The sequence below is a fragment of the Anomaloglossus baeobatrachus genome, chromosome 10, assembly GCF_048569485.1.
Source record: "Anomaloglossus baeobatrachus isolate aAnoBae1 chromosome 10, aAnoBae1.hap1, whole genome shotgun sequence".
Classification (NCBI taxonomy): Eukaryota; Metazoa; Chordata; class Amphibia; order Anura; family Aromobatidae; genus Anomaloglossus; species Anomaloglossus baeobatrachus.
The window spans coordinates 23,619,238-23,640,379 of NC_134362.1; the positions used below are offsets into that span (position 1 = coordinate 23,619,238).

At 45.4% G+C, this 21,142-nt stretch overlaps 2 protein-coding genes across 2 annotated transcripts in view; both read left to right on the forward strand.

Annotated features, from left to right (window-relative positions):
* Positions 1-1,874: 1,874 nt before the first annotated feature.
* Positions 1,875-13,614, forward strand: LOC142254300 (astacin-like metalloendopeptidase). Its single transcript, XM_075325348.1, has 12 exons — positions 1,875-1,905; positions 1,994-2,059; positions 2,336-2,476; positions 4,557-4,674; positions 4,827-5,005; positions 5,165-5,246; positions 6,693-6,820; positions 7,294-7,409; positions 9,282-9,507; positions 9,731-9,855; positions 11,967-12,192; positions 13,565-13,614. Exons 1-12 carry the CDS (start codon positions 1,875-1,877, stop codon positions 13,612-13,614), a joined length of 1,488 nt encoding a protein of 495 aa, XP_075181463.1.
* A 6,674-nt stretch (positions 13,615-20,288) lies between these two features.
* The window catches only part of SYT13 (synaptotagmin 13), a 29,539-nt gene continuing 28,685 nt past the window's right edge, over positions 20,289-21,142 (forward strand). The window contains exon 1 of the mRNA XM_075326725.1: positions 20,289-20,624. Coding sequence (XP_075182840.1) covers positions 20,454-20,624 — 171 coding nt within the window. The 5' untranslated portion in view covers positions 20,289-20,453. The remainder of the gene's footprint in view (positions 20,625-21,142) is intronic.

Below are 21,142 nucleotides of genomic sequence, written 5' to 3' on the forward strand. Positions count from 1 at the left end.
TATATTGCTACATACTAATAATAATTCTACCTTTTTCCAGCCGCCCGCCCTCCCGAGCTTCCAAATACCAGGTAAGAAGACACAATGAGACACTAAGGTCTTGGTTCCTTACAATATTTTCATTTGCACTTTATTCCTTTAATTTGCACATTTTTATGTCTATTTTATGCATTTATCTGTTGTTTTTTCATGTTTGTCATTTTGGGCACGTTTTGGGATTTTATACCTATATAGCAAGTTTATAGTCTCAGAGTCGCCCAGGCTTCTAAGCAATGTGCAGTCTTTGCTCTTTACTGTACTTTTTGTTCTCTATGATCCCACAAGGTGCCTATTCTGTCAAACCTATCAAAATAAAAAAAGGGCTTGCATACTACCGTATTTCTCCGAAAATAAGACAGGGTCTTGTATTTTTTGCTCTGAAAGATGCACTGGAGCTTTGTCACGCAGTACAAAGGGCTGGTAAAAAGTAGTACAGCATATTCACCACTAGGTGGCAGCAGAGTAGTGGAGAGTCAAAGTAACACTGTAACAGAATGGAGGCTGAAGTACAGCAGAGTAACCTCAGCAGGCAGTTCACAGGCGAACCACCAGGGGCAATAGAGTAGTCAAGCAGTCAGGGTCTAACCAGGAAGTCAAGTCACTGCAGAGGGAGGATTAAGATCAGGTCAGAAAACAGAACCGAGGTCGGATGCCGGGAGATCAGATACAGAGGGAAACACATAGGGCACAGGGAACAGAAGACAAGACCAGAGGATGAGGAGACACAAACACAGGAAGGAGGATGAACCAGGATGGGTAAACAAATGACAGGAGAGGAAAGTCAGGGACTGGGACAGGGTACAGGTCAGGGCACGGTAACAAGGAAGCAGATCAAACAGGAAATCTCACCAGAGCCAGTCACAGGCTGCAGAGCAAAACTATAACCAGCACTGGAATGCAGGTGCAGCGCCCAGATATAGGTCTCCTGAAACCGTAACGAGGCCGATGGGAGTTAACCCCTGACATGACCGGGCTGGGTCTAGGACACTGGAGCGGGGAATACCGGTCCTAGATAATGACAGGCTTATTTTCCAAACAAGTGCAACATATGTGTATCTATCACACACACACACACACCAGCCTGTCTCCTCTTCAGCTTTAGACTCCTGCAATTAAGAGACCTTTGGTCACATGATGTGATGTCACAAAGGTCCTTAAGTAGTTTCATCAAGATATAAACGCTGAGGCCCCTAGGAGAAAGGGGGCCCTGATAAATTACCCACTTTGCTCTCCTCTCTCCCTAATACTAGTCTGACTCCTGTACAGTTCATTTAGACTCCTGCAATTAAGAGACCTTTGGTCATATGACGTGATGTCACAAAAGGTCCTTAAGCAGTCTCATCATCAGGATATAAATGCTGGGGCCCCTAGGAGAAGGGAGGCCCAGTTAAATTGCCCAGTTTGCTCTCCCTAATACCAGTCCTGCACACCAACCTGTCTCCTGTTCAGCTTTTTTAGACTCCTGCAATTAAGAGACCTTTGATTATATCATGTCACATGACTGTGAAGTCATCAAAGGTCCTTAATCAATCTTAAGCTTGGAATACAACTGTTGGGGTTCCTAAAAGACTGGGGTCCCTGAGAAATTACGCAGTTTGACAACCCCTAACACCAGCCCTGACTTTAACTGGGGCTTGTTTTTTGAGTAGGGCTTATATTTCGAGCATTCTCCAAAACTCCTGTAAAATCATGCTAGGGCTTATTTTTGGGGGTAGGTCTTATTTTCAGGGAAAGAAGGTAGTAGTGCTTCCCAAATACAACCCCTATTCCCATCAAGGACGTGAAAAGGGTCTCGCGTTTGTTTCCTTCCTTCTTCTTTCCCGAGCAGCACGGCCATGACGCTGGTTCTTTTCCTTGTTTTTGGCAGTTTTGTGTTACTTAGGCGGGCGTTCCTCATCTAGGGTCTTCCTTGCATCTCTGTGGCTCATCTGTGGTTTCTTCGCTCAATATTTAGGTCCACCCCCCGAATCCAGTCCTCCACCAGAAGATGTTTTCAGCACCATCGAAAGGGTCAACAGAGGTAATAAATCAAAGAAAAACTCATTGTTCCCAAACCTTTTTGATATCCATTGTAAAGAAAAATACAAATTGTTCCTGGATTGGCAAATCTTCTAGCCTAGAACATGAGGATTTGGAGGTTGTTCACCGTCCTCTCCAATGGAGCTCGTTGCCCAAGGTGTTGCATATTTAGGAACAACGGTATCAACCAGAGCTGGATATGACATTTTTCCAGGTCCATCACAGTCATATAGTCAGAATGAGCTAAGAACGTTCATGTTTTATGTCTTTTATCTAGCAAGGGGAAAGGTCCTGCACCAAGGTGACATTGCCGTGAAGGACGGACGCAGTGCCATTACCTGCGCCACCGGGAACTGCTTCTGGCCTAAAGCAGCTGATGGTTTGGTCTCAATCCCTTACACGTTGGATGCTCAGTTCAGTAGGTGACCTCTCTACTAATTCATATGTCTTAGTGGTTATAGACTCATTTTTCTACCTCCCCAAACTCAATTTTTGGTGATCATTTGTTCTGTGGATGTTCTAAGCCCTTTAAAGAAATTTTGAAGGCAGAGGTCCTTCATGATGATGTCACACAATGTTTGGCTCTTAACTTGCCAAGTATCATGGCAGCATCAGACACACCTCATTGTCATGCTGTACAAAGGGCTGGTAAGAAGTAGTACAGCATATCCCCCACTAGGTGGCAGCAGAGTAGTGAAGGGGAGTCAAAGTAACACTGTAACAGAAGGGAAGCTCAAGTACAGCAGAGTAACTTCAGCAGACAGTTCATAGGCGAAACTACCAGGGGGCAATAGAGTAGTCAAGCAGTCAGGGTCTAGCAGGGACAGCAAGTCTCTGCAGAGGGAGGATCAAAATCAGGTCAGAAAACAGAACCAAGGTCGAATGCCGGGAGATCAGGTATGCAGAGGGAAACACATAGACCGGAAGTTGAGGAGACACAAACACGGGAATTAGGATAAACCAGGATGGGTAAACAAATGACAAGAGAGGGAAGTCAGGGACTGGGACAGGTGGATAAACGGGGGGGGGAAGGGTCAGGGCACGGTAACTAGGAGTCAGATCAAACAGGAAATCAAACCAGAGCCAGTCACAGGCTGCAGAGCAAAACTATAACCAGCACTGGAATGCTGGTGCAGAGCCCAGATATAGTGTCTCCTGAAACAGGAAAGAGGCTGATGGGAGTTAACCCCTGACATGACCAGGCCGGGTCTGGGAAACTCTGGAGCGGGGAATACCAGTCCTGGATCATGACACTCACTATGCTTTCTCTGGTGCTTCTGAGCTGCACGGACAGGCTCGGGTGTCGACCAGCTGTGTGCTCATTAGTGATCAGGCTAGCAGAAGTTAATTTCTGTTAACCTGTTGGTTATTGTTATTATTATTATTTATTTATAGAGCACCATTAATTCCATGGTGCTGTACATGAGGTTACATTTTGGATCACATGTTGTGGGAGACCCATCACAGTCACTCCCCACCTTTTTAAGATGGAGGAATCTGTCTTCTCATTCCGACTATAGCTTTTGCTTATCCAGTCCGTGTGCTGTTGTGTTTCAGTAACTGGTGATTTCGGCATGTTACTTGGTGTGACTCCAGTCATCTGTTTATTTCCTCCCTGCTCTTTATTTTCCTCCTTATCACTTGTGTTCTTTTACCTCTGTGTGACCATGCTGTGTGCTAGAGTTTTGGTTTCCCCTTTTTGTAAATATACGTGGGTTTAGCCACGCCGGTCAAGTCCTCCCCTGGGGTGGGGGACTGGGGGTATCATGTCAGGGTTGGCCAGGAGCAGGGCAAAGAAGGTGGCCCAGACATCGTCACCATTAAACGTATCTCTGGGAGTAGGGACAGCTAGAGACTCCTAGCCTGAAGGCCAGTTTAGGAGCCCTGGTCCCCAGTTATCCCCTCACACCCCGTGATAGATGACAACAAACATGAGTCCGAAGACAAAAAAAATGGAAGCCCAAATGAGAGCTACCAATACATCGGAAAGAAATTGTTAATATCATGGCCAAGTTAGTCATGAATAGGAGATCAAATCCACAAACTTTGGTGGAGTCGGCCAACGATGTAATGCGTGGGGTGGACTCACTACAGGCCCATTGTGGAGAGGATTCTTACTCCTCTCTAACGAAACATGAAAGTATAAGGACAATTGAGGTCACCTTTGGCCATACGAGAAGTCTCATGATGTTGGCCAACGTCTGTATTATGGCTTCTGTAATGTGTGGACCTCAAATACTCCATTAATCCCTTCCACCCAGGGTTGGGTATAGTTTTGGGACATAAGCTTTAAACTTGTGATGTCATTGATGTGAGATGCTCCACCAATCACATGGATGAGCGTCCATGGCAGTCATAGCCTGTAGAGTCAATCGGTCATTATCATTGGGAGCCACGTCGCTGTTGATCTCCTGGGCACTATCCATATCTCAAACTTCTCCATCTGCTCCCACATTTATGCACAACCTAAATATTTCACCTCTGTTTCTTCCAATCAGCAACTGATGACCAAGCAGAAATTCTCAAGGCCATGCTGGAATTCTCCACATTGACCTGTGTCCGTTTTGTGCCACGTACCAACGAAGCCGATTACGTGAATATTATTTCCGATATTGGGTGAGTTATGTTGGAGCCAAGTTCTCCAAAATCCACAATCGAAACAAATCCATCATTCATGACCCCCTCGAAACTAAGTGTCATGGAAACTGTAGGGTTGAAAAATGAAGCTTCTCCTTGATACAAGAGGCTCTTGGGGGGTTTTTTTTCAGATGTTGGTCAATGTTGGGTCGATTGGGAGGACCCCAGTATGTGTCTGTGGACAGGGAAGGGTGTATATTACATGGGGTCATACAACATGAGCTCAACCACGCCATCGGCTTCGAGCATGAGCACAGCAGGAGCGATCGCGATTCCTACGTAAAGATCCTATGGGAAAACATAGTCCCTGGTAAGTATTGTAACAGCTGATCTATCTTACGGGCTATTCTCATCATGGCCATTGTTGACTTATGAACTGGCCTCGGCACGGTATCTGACATCCGTAGATTGCAGGCTGCTGATATATAGTGTTCTTCCTTCTGTCAATTTGGGTTTTTCTTTCTCCCAGGATATAATGCAAGTTTTCAAAAAAGTGACACCAACAACCTGGGTCTGGACTACGACTACGCGTCTGTGATGCATTACGGAAAGTAAGTGTCTACGATGGAAGACGACTTCCAAAATGGCCACTAGGATTGTTACTCTTGCATATGATAGATCCACCTTTAGACCAATTGTTAGCTCTATTCTTATGAGCAGGTTTCTGCCTGGCCTGCTGAAGTAGAGTAGACACACTGGGGGGAAGCTTTGGGGTGTACGATAGTCATCCAGTCTGGAGACCCTGGACCTTCATGACCAAAGCCATGGGATGATAATTTGAATGCCTGAGGTGTAGATGAGGGGACCCTCGGTTCCCTGGATTTACAAGGTGTGGGACCTCTCTTGAGTGACAGCACATTTTCACACTCTTCCACTTCATTCTTTGAGGCATGGACCCTTGTTCCCGACCTATGGCTAGGATGGACAATATATAATTCCCTGGCTAAAGATCCAGTCAGTATTACTCGATAAACGTTCCCTATCTATTTATTTGCTTCACTATGAATCCATCAGAAGGGCTTATGGGCATGTGGTGGCCATCATGTTCCTCACCTCCCTACAACTCCCTGATTCTTCTCCTCCAGGAGAGGAGCTTGACTAGATTTATCCCCCGGTTCCAATTAGGTGGCAGCCCAGGTGGATACTGGGAGGAGGACGAGCACTCCACAAGGTTTGGAGAGGGGAATGTCACGGCACGGACTTAGGGAAGGTCTGGCTTGAGGACAAACACACAACAAGGATTACAATACGATAAACGAGTACACCGGGGGCACTTTAACAACGGAGGGCCCTAGGACTAGTGAGGGGGAAGATGGACACCTTCTCCACTTACCTGCCGCTGAACCCTGCACTCCACTCCCTATAGAGGTTCCTCACTTGTAGCTGAGAATGAACCTGATTCTATGAGAGACCAATAGTCCCTGGCTAGAGAGTGGGCAGGTTAGGCACGTTAGCCCCACCACTGCACTGAAACAACACACGAGGGAAGGAAGACAGACAGAGGGAAACACAACAATAAACTGCTGCTGTTACAGGTTCCTCACCTGTCGCCGAGGAGGAACCTTAATATCTGAGAGACGCTACAATAGTCCCTGGCTAGGGAGTCGGCAGGTAATGACCCTAGCCCCACTGCTGCACTGAAACAACACACCAGGGAAGAAAGACAGACAGGGGGGAAACAGTACAACTGACTGCTGCAGCCAGCACCAAGACTGCAGCCATCACAGCAACTTCAAAAGAAGGTTACCGCAGCTCCTTCCACCTCCAGGACAGCACACAAATGGCAAAGAGAATAACTGGCCCCCTCTGTTGGTAGCAGAGGGTATATAAAGGGACTGGGAGTGGTCCCAAACCGGAAACACCTGACCAGTAGTCAAAAGGTGCTAGAAATCAAACTGACATTAACCCTGTGACTGCCAAATCAAAGGAGAGTCAAGATTGTAAATTTGAGATTACTCTATAAATATTGGGTTTGCTTTTTTTTTTCTCTCTCCCAGATTTGCATTCGCCATCAATTACTTCAGACCGACCATTCAGCCCATTCCCACAACCCAAATCAATATCGGGCAGAGGTTAGGGCTGAGCAACATGGACGTAGCAAAAATTAACAAACTCTATAACTGCAGTAAGTTCCCCGCCTCTTCATCCTTAATTAATCAGCGCACAGCCTAAAATGTAACCATGAGAATCGACAGATTATGAGAGGTTGGACCCTATGTAGCGAGGCTCATGGTCTCCAATGCAAAATCGGGAACAGAGAACCCACTTGCCGAAACCCCCGAGCTCCAGCATCAAATACTGTATCATTTAGCAGTGTCAGGCGGCTGCTCGTAAGCCAGTGATATTTTTGTAGTGGTGTCAATATTGGAAATATTGATATAAAGTACTGCATACTTGGTTTCTTTTCTCCTGCGTGATCTATGAAGTGAGGAATGGCGACATGTATTTTGCCATCATACTTGTGCTTTGCAGAGCACTCGGGCTATTTTTACGCTCCTGTAGGCTCCACCATAACATTTTATAATCTATTTTCATTCTTGGCTATTTACTCCTTCCTTGGCGCTACCAATGACTTTTCTCTTTTCTCTTCCCGTCCAGATGTCTGCTCCACTATACTCTCTGATGATACCGGGGTCTTCTCCTCCGCATCAAACTCTTCAAATTACCCAAACAATTACAATTGCTCTTGGCTCATTCGGATCACAAATAGAAAGGTAATTATACTGTGGACAACAAGGGACTATTTACAGGAGACCACAGAGCAAGACTCCCCATCGATCCCAAAATGTGTAGACAGTAAGCTCATAAGCTCCCTCTAGTGGTGGCTGTAGGAAACAGTGTGTAGACAGTAAGCTCATATGCTCCCTCTAGTGGTGGCTGCAGGAACAGTGTGTACACAGTAAGCTCATATGCTCCCTCTAGTGGTGGCTGCAGGAACAGTGTGTACACAGTAAGCTCATAAGCTCCCTCTAGTGGTGGCTGTAGGAACAGTGTGTAGACAGTAAGCTCATATGCTCCCTCTAGTGGTGGCTGTAGGAACAGTGTGTAGACAGTAAGTTCATATGCTCCCTCTAGTGGTGGCTGCAGGAACAGTGTGCAGACAGTAAGCTCATAAGCTCCCTCTAGTGGTGGCTGTAGGAACAGTGTGTAGACAGTAAGCTCATACGCTCCCTCTAGTGGTGGCTGTAGGAAACAGTGTGTACACAGTAAGCTCATAAGCTCCCTCTAGTGGTGGCTGCAGGAAACAGTGTGTAGACAGTAAGCTCATACGCTCCCTCTAGTGGTGGCGGCAGGAATCAGTGCATAGACAGTAAGCTCATAAGCTCCCTCTAGTGGTGGCTGCAGGAAACAGTGTGTAGACAGTAAACTCATAAGCTCCCTCTAGTGGTGGCTGCAGGAAACAGTGTGTAGACAGTAAGCTCATACGCTCCCTCTAGTGGTGGCTGCAGGAATCAGTGTGTAGACAATAAGCTCTTAAGCTCCCTCTAGTGGTGGCTGCAGGAATCAGTGTGTAGACAGTAAGCTCATAAGCTCCCTCTAGTGGTGGCTGCAGGAAACAGTGTGTAGACAGTAAGCTCATACGCTCCCTCTAGTGGTGGCTGCAGGAATCAGTGTGTAGACAGTAAGCTCATACGCTCCCTCTAGTGGTGGCTGCAGGAAACAGTGTGTAGACAGTAAGCTCATACGCTCCCTCTAGTGGTGGCTATGATAAACAGTGTGCAGACAACAAGGGACTACTTACAGGAGACCACATAGCAAGACTCCCACCAATCCAAAATCTGCCCCATCGGAATCTCATAGTGGCCGTGCCAACATTCGTGCCAACTCCCCATCTGTTCCATACAGTACTACTGGATATTGAGCCACTGGGACAGTGCTGCTCACCCCTCAATTCTGATGGGGAATTTCAAAGTCCTGTTCTTATGAATCTTTCCCCAAAGCATTCCCATAATAGCCCCATAGCAAGACCCTCAAATAGACCACAGCTTGTGCCGAATACATGACAAGGCACCAAGGAACGGTAAAGCAATGGCGAAAAAGGTGGCAGAGTCCTTAAAGGGATAATCCATCCCATTCACTTCTATATCGGGTGTACAGCTAGCCTGGATTACTCCTTTGGTGACATTTACCATTTTTTTACCCAATATTTCCAGTGCTGAAAACTTCTTGATACATACAGATCACTGATTATTGCTGCTCATTTTGCCTGGCTCCTGCTCTTTTATAGGGTGCACAATTTAGGGTTAGCGGCCCTGGAATAGGTAACACATAAGGCACTAGTGGATACAGACAGAAGAACAATATATGGGCCCTTTGGAGTCCAAGAGCTCCTCATAATGCACAATTCAACTGCTTTGGAGGTGGATGTAGCCCCCGGACCTCTTGGGCCCCTGCGCAAGAACAGTATATGGGCCCTTTGGAGTCCAAGAGCCCCTTATAATGCACAATTCTCCCCTGCTTTGGAGGTGGATGTGGCCCCCGGACATCTTGGCCTCCGTTCGGCTGCACAGGTTGCACCAATGATATGTCCGCCCCTGAGATACCGGCTGCGGCTCCTGGTAATGGTCTTCCATTTCTCTTCCTAGGTTCTCCTGCAGTTTCAGGCTTTCGATGTGCAATCCTCCGCCGGCTGTTCTGCAGATTACATCAGAGTTTATGATGGCGCCAGCCGGACATTCCCTCTGCTGCTGGACAGGACATGTGGAGCAGGACAGGTGCCATCCCTAGTGTCCTCCGGCACCACCATGCTGCTGGAGTTCATCACTGACAGTTCTGACACCGCCACGGGCTTCAAAGCTTCCTACAGCCCAGGTATCATCATCAGGCATCTATCCATGGATCAAGAACCATTGTCCATATTTGTATGTTTTCTGCAGAACAAGCGCCACTCCTATCCATAGGCCATGTCTGGTATTGCAGCTCTGCTTTATTGGAGTCAATGGGGCTGGGCTGCAATACCATCCATGGACAGAGGCGGCGCTGTTTCCGTCCTATATTGTAATCTGTCATTTGTGGGGGGTTTTCCTACCTTTAGTGGAGTGCGGAGGAACATTCACAGCAGCGAACGGGAGTGTATTCAGTCCGGGATACGATCAACGCCAACAATACCCCCCATATTGTGATTGCACCTGGACAATCCTGGCTCCGGCCGGTCACAGGGTAAGTGAATCATCCCTACTAAATCCTGTAAAGTGGGACATCTCTGGGGTGGGAGACTCTGGGGACCTCCTGCCTCATCTACATGGCTGTGACGCCTCCCGCCCCGGGTCTATGTCCACCTTACACTGGAGATACTATGGGAAGAGCATTTATTGCTACAATCAGGCTGTTCTATTACAGATAGCTCCAAAAATGTTGGCAATGTTTTCATTTTTTCACATCATTATCTTTACTATAAAAAAATATTAATTGATAATCTTGCAATTTTCGCACCATCCAACGGACGATCTTATATTCATTCATCCTGTGCTTTAATAAAAGCATTTACTGCAGTTTCTTTATCCGCAAAAGCAGAATTACAATGACTGATAATGATAACACCTCTAATAGGTGATATCACAGCTCACCTCCTCCCCCTCCTGTACAATGACTGATTACACCTCTATATACAGCAGATAACACAGAATACACCATTCACAATAGTTGATATCACAGGTCACCTCCTCCTCCTCCTGTACAATGACTGATAACACCTCTCTATATAGTAGATAACACAGGATCCACCATTCACAATAGGTGATGTCACAGCACACCTCCTCCTGTACAATGACTGATAACACCTCTATATACAGTAGATAACACAGGATCCACCATTCACTACAGGAGATATCACAGCTCACCTCCTCCCCCCATGTACAAAGACTAATAACACCAGCAACAACCGTAACACAGCATCCAACATTCACAATAGGTAATATCACAGCTCACCTTCTCCCCCTCTTGTACAATGATTGATAACACCTCTATATACAGTAGATAATAAAGGATCCACCATTCACAATAGGTGATGGCACAGCTCACTTCCTCCCCCTCCTGTACCTTTGCACAGACTAACTAGATGCTTCAATATAAAAAATGGTCATAATCTGATTATTGCGGCTGATGAACGTGTGAATCTCCTGATACAACAGGAGGTTTTCTGATTTCTATTTAATTTATAGAACAGAACAATCTGGGACAGACCGGCTGCTTTAATTGCACAGCAGCGAATTCCTTGTAATCTGCTCAGTTCAAAGCTGGATTAGCATTATAAGGATATGAGAAGCGAAATTAGAGATGCGATATAATCAATCCAGAAGAATGAAAAGATTTATGAATGTCACCCTGAAACAGTGTGTACACAGTAAGCTCATATGCTCCCTCTAGTGGTGGCTGCAGGAAACAGTGTGTACACAGTAAGCTCATAAGCTCCCTCTAGTGGTGGCTGCAGGAAACAGTGTGTACACAGTAAGCTCATAAGCGCTCTCTAGTGGTGGCTGCAGGAAACAGTGTGTACACAGTAAGCTCATAAGCTCCCTCTAGTGGTGGCTGCAGGAAACAGTGTGTACACAGTAAGCTCATAAGCGCTCTCTAGTGGTGGCTGCAGGATACAGTGTGTACACAGTAAGCTCATAAGCTCCCTCTAGTGGTGGCTGCAGGAAACAGTGTGTACACAGTAAGCTCATAAGCTCCCTCTAGTGGTGGCTGCAGGATACAGTGTGTAGACACTAAGCTCATAAGCTCCCTCTAGTGGTGGCTGCAGGATACAGTGTGTAGACACTAAGCTCATAAGCTCCCTCTAGTGCTGGCTGCAGGAAACAGTGTGTACACAGTAAGCTCATAAGCGCTCTCTAGTGGTGGCTGCAGGATACAGTGTGTACACAGTAAGCTCATAAGCTCCCTCTAGTGGTGGCTGCAGGAAACAGTGTGTACACAGTAAGCTCATAAGCTCCCTCTAGTGGTGGCTGCAGGAAACAGTGTGTAGAGAGTAAGCTCATAAGCTCCCTCTAGTGGTGGCTGCAGGAAACAGTGTGTACACAGTAAGCTCATAAGCTCCCTCTAGTGGTGGCTGCAGGATACAGTGTGTAGACACTAAGCTCATAAGCTCCCTCTAGTGCTGGCTGCAGGAAACAGTGTGTAGACACTAAGCTCATAAGCTCCCTCTAGTGCTGGCTGCAGGAAACACAGATTTGTATCATTGTTTATGTATGGGATTTGGAACTCAAAAGAAAGATGTGTGACAGCTATAAAGAGCTTTTCCATCATTCAGTTCTTGTCATTTTGTTTTGCAGGTGCAGCTGACTTTCTCTAACTTCAGTTTGGAGGCCAGCTCCTCGTGCATGTATGACTCCCTGAAGATCAGAGACGGCATGTTCTCCTCCTCACCGCTCATTGGCATCGTCCACTGTGGCTCTGCCACCATTAAGCCTGTGACTTCCACCGGGAACGGCCTGCTCCTGCAATTACTGAGTGACGCCGAAGTGGAGAGCACCGGATTCTGGGCCAATTACTCTATATGTAAGATGCAAATACAGATATATATAATGCGGAGCTTCTGCGCCCCAATATCAATATGTAACAGGGACCCCACTTATAACACTAGTAGTGTCTTCTGAGACAGCAGCCTCCAACCTGAGTCATGTCATCAAGAAAGCTTCAGATACAGAAAAAGTGACTCAGTAGAAGGGATGGGTTGGTTTATAGATGGATGAATTGTATATGGATGGATAGATTAATGGAGGAATGGATGGATAGATAAATAGATAGATAGAGGGATAGATAGAGGGATAGATAGAGGGATAGATAGAGGGATAGATAGATAGATAGATAGATAGATAGATAGATAGATAGATAGATAGATAGATAGATAGATAGATAGATAGATAGATAGATGGATGGATGGATGGATGGATGGATGGATGGATGGATGGATGGATGGATGGATGGATGGATAGATAGATAGAGGGATAGATAGAGGGATAGATAGATAGATAGATAGATAGATAGATAGATAGATAGAGGGATAGAGGGATAGATAGATGGATAGAGGGATAGATGGATAGAGGGATAGATAGATAGATAGCTAGATAGATGGATAGATACAGGGATAGATAGATGGATTTATGGATGGATAGATAGAGAGATAGATAGATAGATAGATAGATAGAGGGATAGATAGAGAGATAGATAGATAGATAGATAGATAGATAGATAGATAGATAGATAGATAGATAGATAGATAGATGGATAGATAGAGGGATAGATAGATGGATTTATGGATGGATAGATAGACGGATAGATGGATGGATGGATAGATGGATGGATGGATAGATAGATAGATAGAGGGATAGAGGGATAGATAGATGGATTTATGGATGGATAGATAGACGGATAGATGGATGGATGGATAGATGGATGGATGGATAGATAGATAGATAGAGGGATAGATAGATGGATAGATAGAGGGATAGATAGATAGATAGATAGATAGATAGATAGATAGATAGATAGATAGATAGATAGATAGATAGATAGATGGATAGATACAGGGATAGATAGATGGATTTATGGATGGATAGATAGACGGATAGATAGATGGATGGATGGATGGATGGATGGATGGATGATATATGGTCCGGGGCTGAAGGGCCTATAAGCTTTTCTTTGGCGGATTATCCTAGTATACAGTAGCCATGTGGGACGTGTAACATGCGTAGACGTATGTGATATTTCTCAGGCCATGGGCACCAGGTTGATTGATTTGGCACAATTGGTGTCATTTCCCCGTCTAGTACATGTAGATACAGGATATATGATCCTAAACATTCTTGGGACATAGTATTTCAATTGATCCTAAACATAAACATTTTTCTTTTCTTTTTTGCTTCAGTTTCTGCTGAGTCTGTGAATAAAGATGAAAACTACAGAGAAATCCTGTGATATCATCATCATGACAATGTTATAGTGATTACTTAAAGGGACAGAGTTACATTTTGTGAGAATTGTGTTATACAACATGCTTATGACCTGTTCTTGCACATAAATATTCTATAATTATTGATGGGTCTGCTGGATGCTTTCTTGGGGTGTTAGTCACTTGCATTAATGATCGATATGGGGACCAAATCTGTTAAATACATACTGATCAACGGCGCCACCTGCTGGAAGTGTTCAAGAAGACACAATGTAAATGCTGTCACCCGGATGCAATATGTCTACCTCACAGCAGGGGGCAGGATAAAGGCGTAATTCACACCTCTGTATTTCATGAGTATTTATAAGTCTAAATCTGGAGTGAAACCAACAGAAAGAAGAAGTATAATTATAGAAGAACCACAGAGAACATTCATCAGTGACTTTGTATCATCTTCCAAAGTAAATAGACTTCTATTTTATTTTTTCCCTTTTTTTATTAACTTTACTTGTTTTTATGTTTCTTTTTTGTTTGTTTGTTTTTTTTTTTTCTTTATTTAGTCTTCTAGGAATGGTTCTGTCTATCACTTTTTAGGCTAAATCAACATGTCTGACAATTTTTGCTCTCTTGTACTCAGGCGCCGACCTATAGTGCAAAATCTATTTATTTTTATTTTTTTGCTCAGTTGAAGATTAAAGTGTGAAATAAAACAAAGGTATTAAAAAAAAGAAATATCTTTCTATACAGTAGCGGCCAATTCATCATATATTCTGCTCCCATTTTGATGCATTTGGCGCAAAATCTGGTGATGCCACAAGAAAGAAAAGTGAAAGAAATGACTTTAATACAAATGGAAATGATTAATCAGAGTCGAGGATTGGGGGGACAAGTAAGAGCCTGGTGACTGTCTGCAAGAGGAAATTTTGAAAATGGCGAGGAATTGAAGATAAATGGATGGATCGATCAATTGATCGATTGATCGATGGGCTGATAAAAGTCAGAATCTGCACTGAAATCTGGAGTGCTTCCTTAGCGTCATATATCAGACCTATTCCAAGTGTGGAAAAACAGCTGAAGTAATCGCAAAATGAAACCAGAAGGTGGCGATATTATATTAGGACCAGTTAGGCTACTTTCACACATCAGTTTTTTGCCATCAGGTTCAATCCGGAAAAAAACGGGTAAAACGGATCCAGTACCGCATCCGTTTTTTCCCCATAGACTTGCATTGTTACCGGATTGTACCGGATGGCTTTGCGGTGCATCCGTTTTTTTCCGGATGCGGCAAAATAAATAAATGCGGCGGCCGGAGGCAACGTAGCTTGCAACGTTTTTTTGTCCGGCAAAAAAAACGCATCGCGCCGGATCCGGCGCGATACGGCGTGTTTTACAATAGAAGCCTATGGACGCCGGATCCGGCGTAATGCGGTAAAAAACGGATGCGGCCGCCGGATCCGTTTTTGTTAACTGCGCATGCACCAATGTAATTAACAAAACGGATCCAGCCAAAAACCGGACGAAAAGGATGCAAAAACGGATGCAAACCGTATCCACCGGATCCGTTTTTTAACGGATCCGGCATAACGGATCCGTTAAAAAAACGGATCCGGTGGATACGGTTTTCACTTTTTTTTCAGGATCCGTTGGATCAGGAAAAAAAAGGACTGTGCCTGAATACAGAAAACTGATGTGTGAAAGTAGCCTTAGGGAAATTTGCCCATTTGAATTTAATATATTAGGCCTGAAACACACATCCGTTAAAAACGTGCGTGTTTGGTCCGTTTCCGTATATACCGGAGACACGGCCAAACATGCACCAATGTTATCTAATGTTTGAGGACACGTGCGTGTTCCATTAAGGTCCGTGGGTCCGTGTGCGTGCTACATTTGTGTCTCCGTTTTGCAGGGCAGCATGTCCGTTTTCAGCACGCAACACGCAGCACGGACCCAATGAAAGTCAATGGGTCTGTGCGCACGTCCGAGTGACACGGACGCATCTGTTTGCTCCCTGTACGTTTTGTGCTTTTTTCATGTGATGTCGGTCTTTTTTCTTTTTCTGTTTCGTTCTCTCCCTCAGTCCATCGGTCGGTCTCTATGTCTGTCGGTCGGTCTCTCTGTCTTATCTGTCCCTCTCGCTGTCTGTCGGTCATTTCCCCCTCCTCTCTCATACTTACCGTTCCCCGATCTCCAGCGCGGCTCTGCACGGCTGTTATAAAAGCTCCGGCGGCTTTTACTATTTTGAAAAAGCCGGCCGCTCATTAATCAATCTCGTATTCCCTGCTTTACCCGCCCACCGGCGCCTGTGATTGGTTGCAGTCACACATGCCCACCACGCTGAGTGACAGCTGTCTCACTGCACCCAATCACAGCAGCCGGTGGGCGTGTCTATACTGTGCAGTAAAATAAATAATTAAAAAAACGGCGTGCGGTCCCCCCCAATTTTAATACCAGCCAGATAAAGCCATACGGCTGAAGGCTGGTATTCTCAGGATAGGGAGCTCCACATTATGGGGAGCCCCCCAGCCTAACAATATCAGCCAGCAGCCGCCCAGAATTGCCGCATACATTATATGCGACAGTTCTGGGGCTGTACCCGGCTCTTCCCGATTTGCCTTGGTGTGTTGGCAAATCGAGGTAATAAGGAGTTATTGGCAGCCCATAGCTGCCACTAAATCCTAGATTAATCATGTCAGGCGTCTCCCCGAGATTCCTTCCATGATTAATCTTTAAGTTACAGTAAATAAACACACACACCCGAAAAATCCGTTATTAGAAATAACAAACACAAACACATTCCCTGGTTCACCAATTTAATAAGCCCGAAAAAGCCCTCCTTGTCCGGCGTAATCCAAGATGGTCCAGCGTCGCTTCCAGCTCTGCTGCATGAAGGTGACCGGAGCAGCAGAAGAAACCGCCGCTCCTGTCAGCTCCACGCAGCAACTGAGGTGAGTAGTGCGATCAGCTGAGCTGTCACTGAGGTTACCCGCGGCCACCGCTGCATCCACCGCTGGATCCAGGTAACCTCAGTGACAGCTCAGCTGATCGCGCGGCTGTCTTCATTTGCTGCGTGGAGGTGACAGGAGCGGCGATTTCTTCTGCAGCTCCTGTCACCTTCATGCAGCAGAGCTGGAAGCGACACTGGACCATCCTGGATGACGCCGGACATGGAGGGCTTTTTGGGGCTGATTAAATTGGTGAACCAGGGTATATGTTTGTGTTTTTTATTTCTAATAAAGGATTTTTCTGGTGTGTGTGTTTATTTACTGTAATTTACAGATTAATCATGGAAGGAATCTCGGGGAGATGCCTGACATGATTAATCTAGGATTTAGTGGCAGCTATGGGCTGCCAATAACTCTTTATTACCCCAATTTGCCAACAACGCACCAGGGTAAATCGGGAAGAGCCGGGTACAGTCCCAGAACTGTCGCATATAATGTATGCGGCAATTCTGGGCGGCTGCTGACTGATATTGTTAGGCTGGGGGGCTCCCCATATCGTGGAGCTCCCCATCCTGAGAATACCAGCCTTCAGCTGTATGGCTTTCTCTGCCTGGTATTAAAATTGGGGGGAACGCACGCCGTTTTTTTTTTATTATTTATTTATTTATTTCTATACTCCATAGTGACACGCCCACCGGCTGCTGTGATTGGGTGCAGTGAGACACCTGTCACTCAGCGTGTGGGCGTGTCTCACTGCAACCAATCATAGGCGCCGGTGGGCGGGGAAAGCAGGGAATACGAGATTGATTAATGAGCGGCCGGCTTTTTCAAAAGAGGAAAAGCCGCCGGAGCAGTGTGAATGCCGTGCAGCGCCGGGGATCGGGGATCGGTGAGTATGAGAGCGGGGGGGACACTTCATTCACTCGGGGGATTAGCGGTCACTGGTGAATCCTTCACGGCACACAGACAGAGCCGCGGCATGACAATGAAGTCGGGTGAAGTTCACCCGAGTTCATTCTCATCGCGCTACTCTGTCTGCTGTCTGCCGACATGTAGTAAACGACATTTTGCATCACACACGGACATTCCACACGGACAACACAAACACATGTCAGTTAAGTTTCACACGAACACACGGACATTTCACACGCACATACGGCTAGCATACGGGATACACACGCAGGCCACACATACCATAAAAACGGACTTAAAAAAACGGAAAACGGACCCGAAAAATGGCCCGTTTTACACGGACGTGGTTTTCACGGATGTGTGTTTTAGGCCTTAGTGTGTGTGTGTGTGTATGTGTATATATATATATATATAATCAGTCTTCCAGCAATCGCCATGTGAGACAGCAGACATAATGACATCACATTATTGCATGTGCGGCAGAGCACCGGAGGACCAGGCTGAGGTGAATATAGGATGTTTTATGTTTTTTATTCATATGGGGATGAGGCTATGTGGAGGCGCATACTGTATATAGGAGGCTATGTGAGGCTCATACTGTATATAGGAGGCTATGTGGGGGCTCATACTTTATATAGGAGGCTATGAGGGAGCTCATACTATATATAGGAGGTTATATGGGGGCTCATACTGTATATAGGGGCTATGTGGGGTTTCATACTGTATATAGGGGCTATGTAGGGGTTCATGTTGTATATAGGAGGCTATATGGGGGCTCATACTGTATATAGGGGCTATGTAGGGGCTCATACTGTATATAGAAAGGCATGTGGGGCTCATACTGTATATAGGGGCTATGTGGGGGTTCATGTTGTATATAGGAGGCTATATGGGGGCTCATACTGTATATAGGGGCTATGTAGGGGCTCATACTGTATATAGAAAGGCATGTGTGGCTCATACTGTATATAGGGGCTATGTGGGGTTTCATACTGTATATAGGAGGCTATGTGGGGGCTCATACTGTATATAGGGGCTATGTGGGGGCTCATACTGTATATAGGGGCTATGTGGGGGCTCATACTGTATATAGGAGGCTATGTGGGGGCTCATACTGTATATAGGAGGCTATGGGGAGGCTCATAATGTATATAGGGGATGTCAGCATACCAACTTCTGCTCAATATTTAGTGATACAAATAAGATTGATATAAAATAATAATATGTTAATATTAAGATTGAGCAGAATTACTTTTAGGTTCGGCCTCCCCACCAATAATGGTCTCTCATGTGGATCCTCAACAAAATGAATTGCCTATTCCTGTGGTACACCAATATTTGCTTCTGGGGTAGAGGAATCATTTACGTATGGGGATGTGGAGACAGGATGAATCTGCCGGTCACAACAAGGTGCGTGAAGCTGGATGCAATAGTGTGAATATGCTTGATGTGAGAATACACAGGGGTGGGTGGGAAACCCTGGAGATGAGTATACTGTCAACAGTGGATGGGGCACGATGTCTGTGTGTACTTTATATGGGGAATTTTTAATGGGGAGCTGCAGATGACAGTACTGTGGTAAGAAAGGTTGGCATCCGCTGGAGTAGGGAGGTTACTCTGAAGGTAACAAAGGTTGGCATCCGCTGGAGTAGGGAGGTGGCTTCTGAATATAAGAAAGGTTGGTGTCCACTGGAGGAAGGAGATGGGTCGGAAGGTAAGAAAGGTTAGGGTCCACTGGAGAAAGGAGGTGGGTCAGAAGGTAAGAAAGGTTAGGGTCCACTGAAGGAAGGAGGTGGGTCGGAAGGTAAGAAAGGTTAGGGTCCACTGGAGGAAGGAGGTGGGTCGGAAGGTAAGAAAGATTAGGGTTCACTGGAGGAAGGAGGTGGCTCTGAAGGTACAAAAGGTTGGGGTCCGCTGGGGGAGGGAGGTTGCTCTAAATGTAACAAAGGTTGGGGTAGGGAGGTGGCTCTGAATATAAGAAAGGTTGTCTATTGGAGGTAGGAGGTGGCTCTGAAGGTTAGAAAGGTTGATGTCCACTGGAGGAAGGAGGTGGATCTGAAGGTAAGAAAGGTTGGGGTCTGCTGGGAGAGGGAGGTGGCTCTAAAGGTAAGAATGGTTGAGATCTGCTGCACTACATAACATGATGCTGAACTGTTTGGTTACATTTTCCTGATACATTTCCTCTATGCCATACAATAGATCTATCACCCATGAGTTTCAATTTTGTGGTGAAAAAAAAAGTACATGTAATTCCTAAATTAAACCACAAGGTGGTGGTGTTCTACCAGGACAGTGGATGTCGGTTGTAGAACGCATCAGTTAATAGATTTTATTTAGTTTTATATATATATATATGTTTATTTATTTATCTATTTTACATGTAAATACACTAATTATCTACTTCCTTTTACACTTTTACAATGGACATTCCTTACAGAATATTAGAGCTGCTGTAAGGACAATTTTACTATGGAAATTAGTGGTAATGTTTATAAATCTTAGCGCAACAATAATAAATATTGAATGTTTCAAAAAGCAACAACGTGACAAGAGAAATCCGGCACTGAAGCTAAATGCAAATGAGCCTGGAAGTGCATTAGGGGTGTGGCTGCACAATAGAGAGATGGATGGACAGATACGAAGATATAAGATAGATTTATATCTGCAGTATGGTAGTAGTAGAATATTATCATTATTATTATTATTATTATTATTGTTACTCCTCGGGGACTTTGCGGCAGCAGTTGCTGTTTTTTGCATTCCTGGTGCAGCCGGGAGTCGGGAGCCTGGGGCTGATCAGGATCCGGCTGTGTATGTGACGTGCAGAGACCTCCCTCTTCCCTGGAGAGCCCCTCATCCCGGCTCATTCACACAAGCCGCCGCTCATCACACAGTCCCCGGCACTCCAGGAACCGGGAAGACAACTGCCCGCACCGAGGCTGGGGCTGAACGGGGCCATGGAGTGACTGTGCCACACGGACTGCACCGGGCACCTGACCACTGCCATCAGGATGTTGGCCCCTGTAGTAGCCATGGGGGCCACTCTGGGCACTGCCACTGGCTTTCTTGCTTTGTGTGGACTGATGTGTTTGTGCAAATTTTTTCATAAAAAGAAGATGCCACCTGACAGTGGGGAGGGCACACCTGTGACCATGGCCAGTGTGCTGCAACCTGGGCAAGTGGTAAGTGGAATAACAAACCTGATGGAAGCCCACCTGATGGGACACTATGGGCTGATGGCGCTATAGGGACAGAGGAATGAGACATTCGCTACAATGTTATGTGATTGTTGTGATGGGGGCTGGAGGGGGCACTGCAGGGGGGTACAGGGGTACACAACATATAGATATAGCAAAATAGAGAAGGGGCAACGGGAAAACTCTATTCTTACCTTTATCTATCCTAAACAGATATTAGATAGATAGATAGATAGATAGATGCATGGATAGATAGATACATGGATAGATAGATAGATGGATAGATAGATAGATACATGGATAGATAGATAGATAGAGGGATAGATAGATAGATAGATAGATAGATAGATAGATAGATAGATAGATAGATAGAGGGATAGATAGATAAATAGATGGATAAATGGATGGGTAGATAGACGGATGGATGGATAGATAGATGCATGGCTATATAGATAGATAGAAGATAGATAGATAGAGGGATAGATAGAGGGATAGAAAGATAG

Excerpts from the sequence above, each read along its gene's own strand:
- LOC142254300 (XM_075325348.1), top strand. The coding sequence starts at position 1,875 with ATGACGCTGGTTCTTTTCCTTGTTTTTGGCA. Across the intron at positions 1,906-1,993 it reads TCTTTTCCTTGTTTTTGGCA|GTCCACCCCCCGAATCCAGT; the intron begins GTTTTGTGTTAC and ends CTCAATATTTAG. Across the intron at positions 5,006-5,164 it reads ATGGGAAAACATAGTCCCTG|GATATAATGCAAGTTTTCAA; the intron begins GTAAGTATTGTA and ends TCTTTCTCCCAG.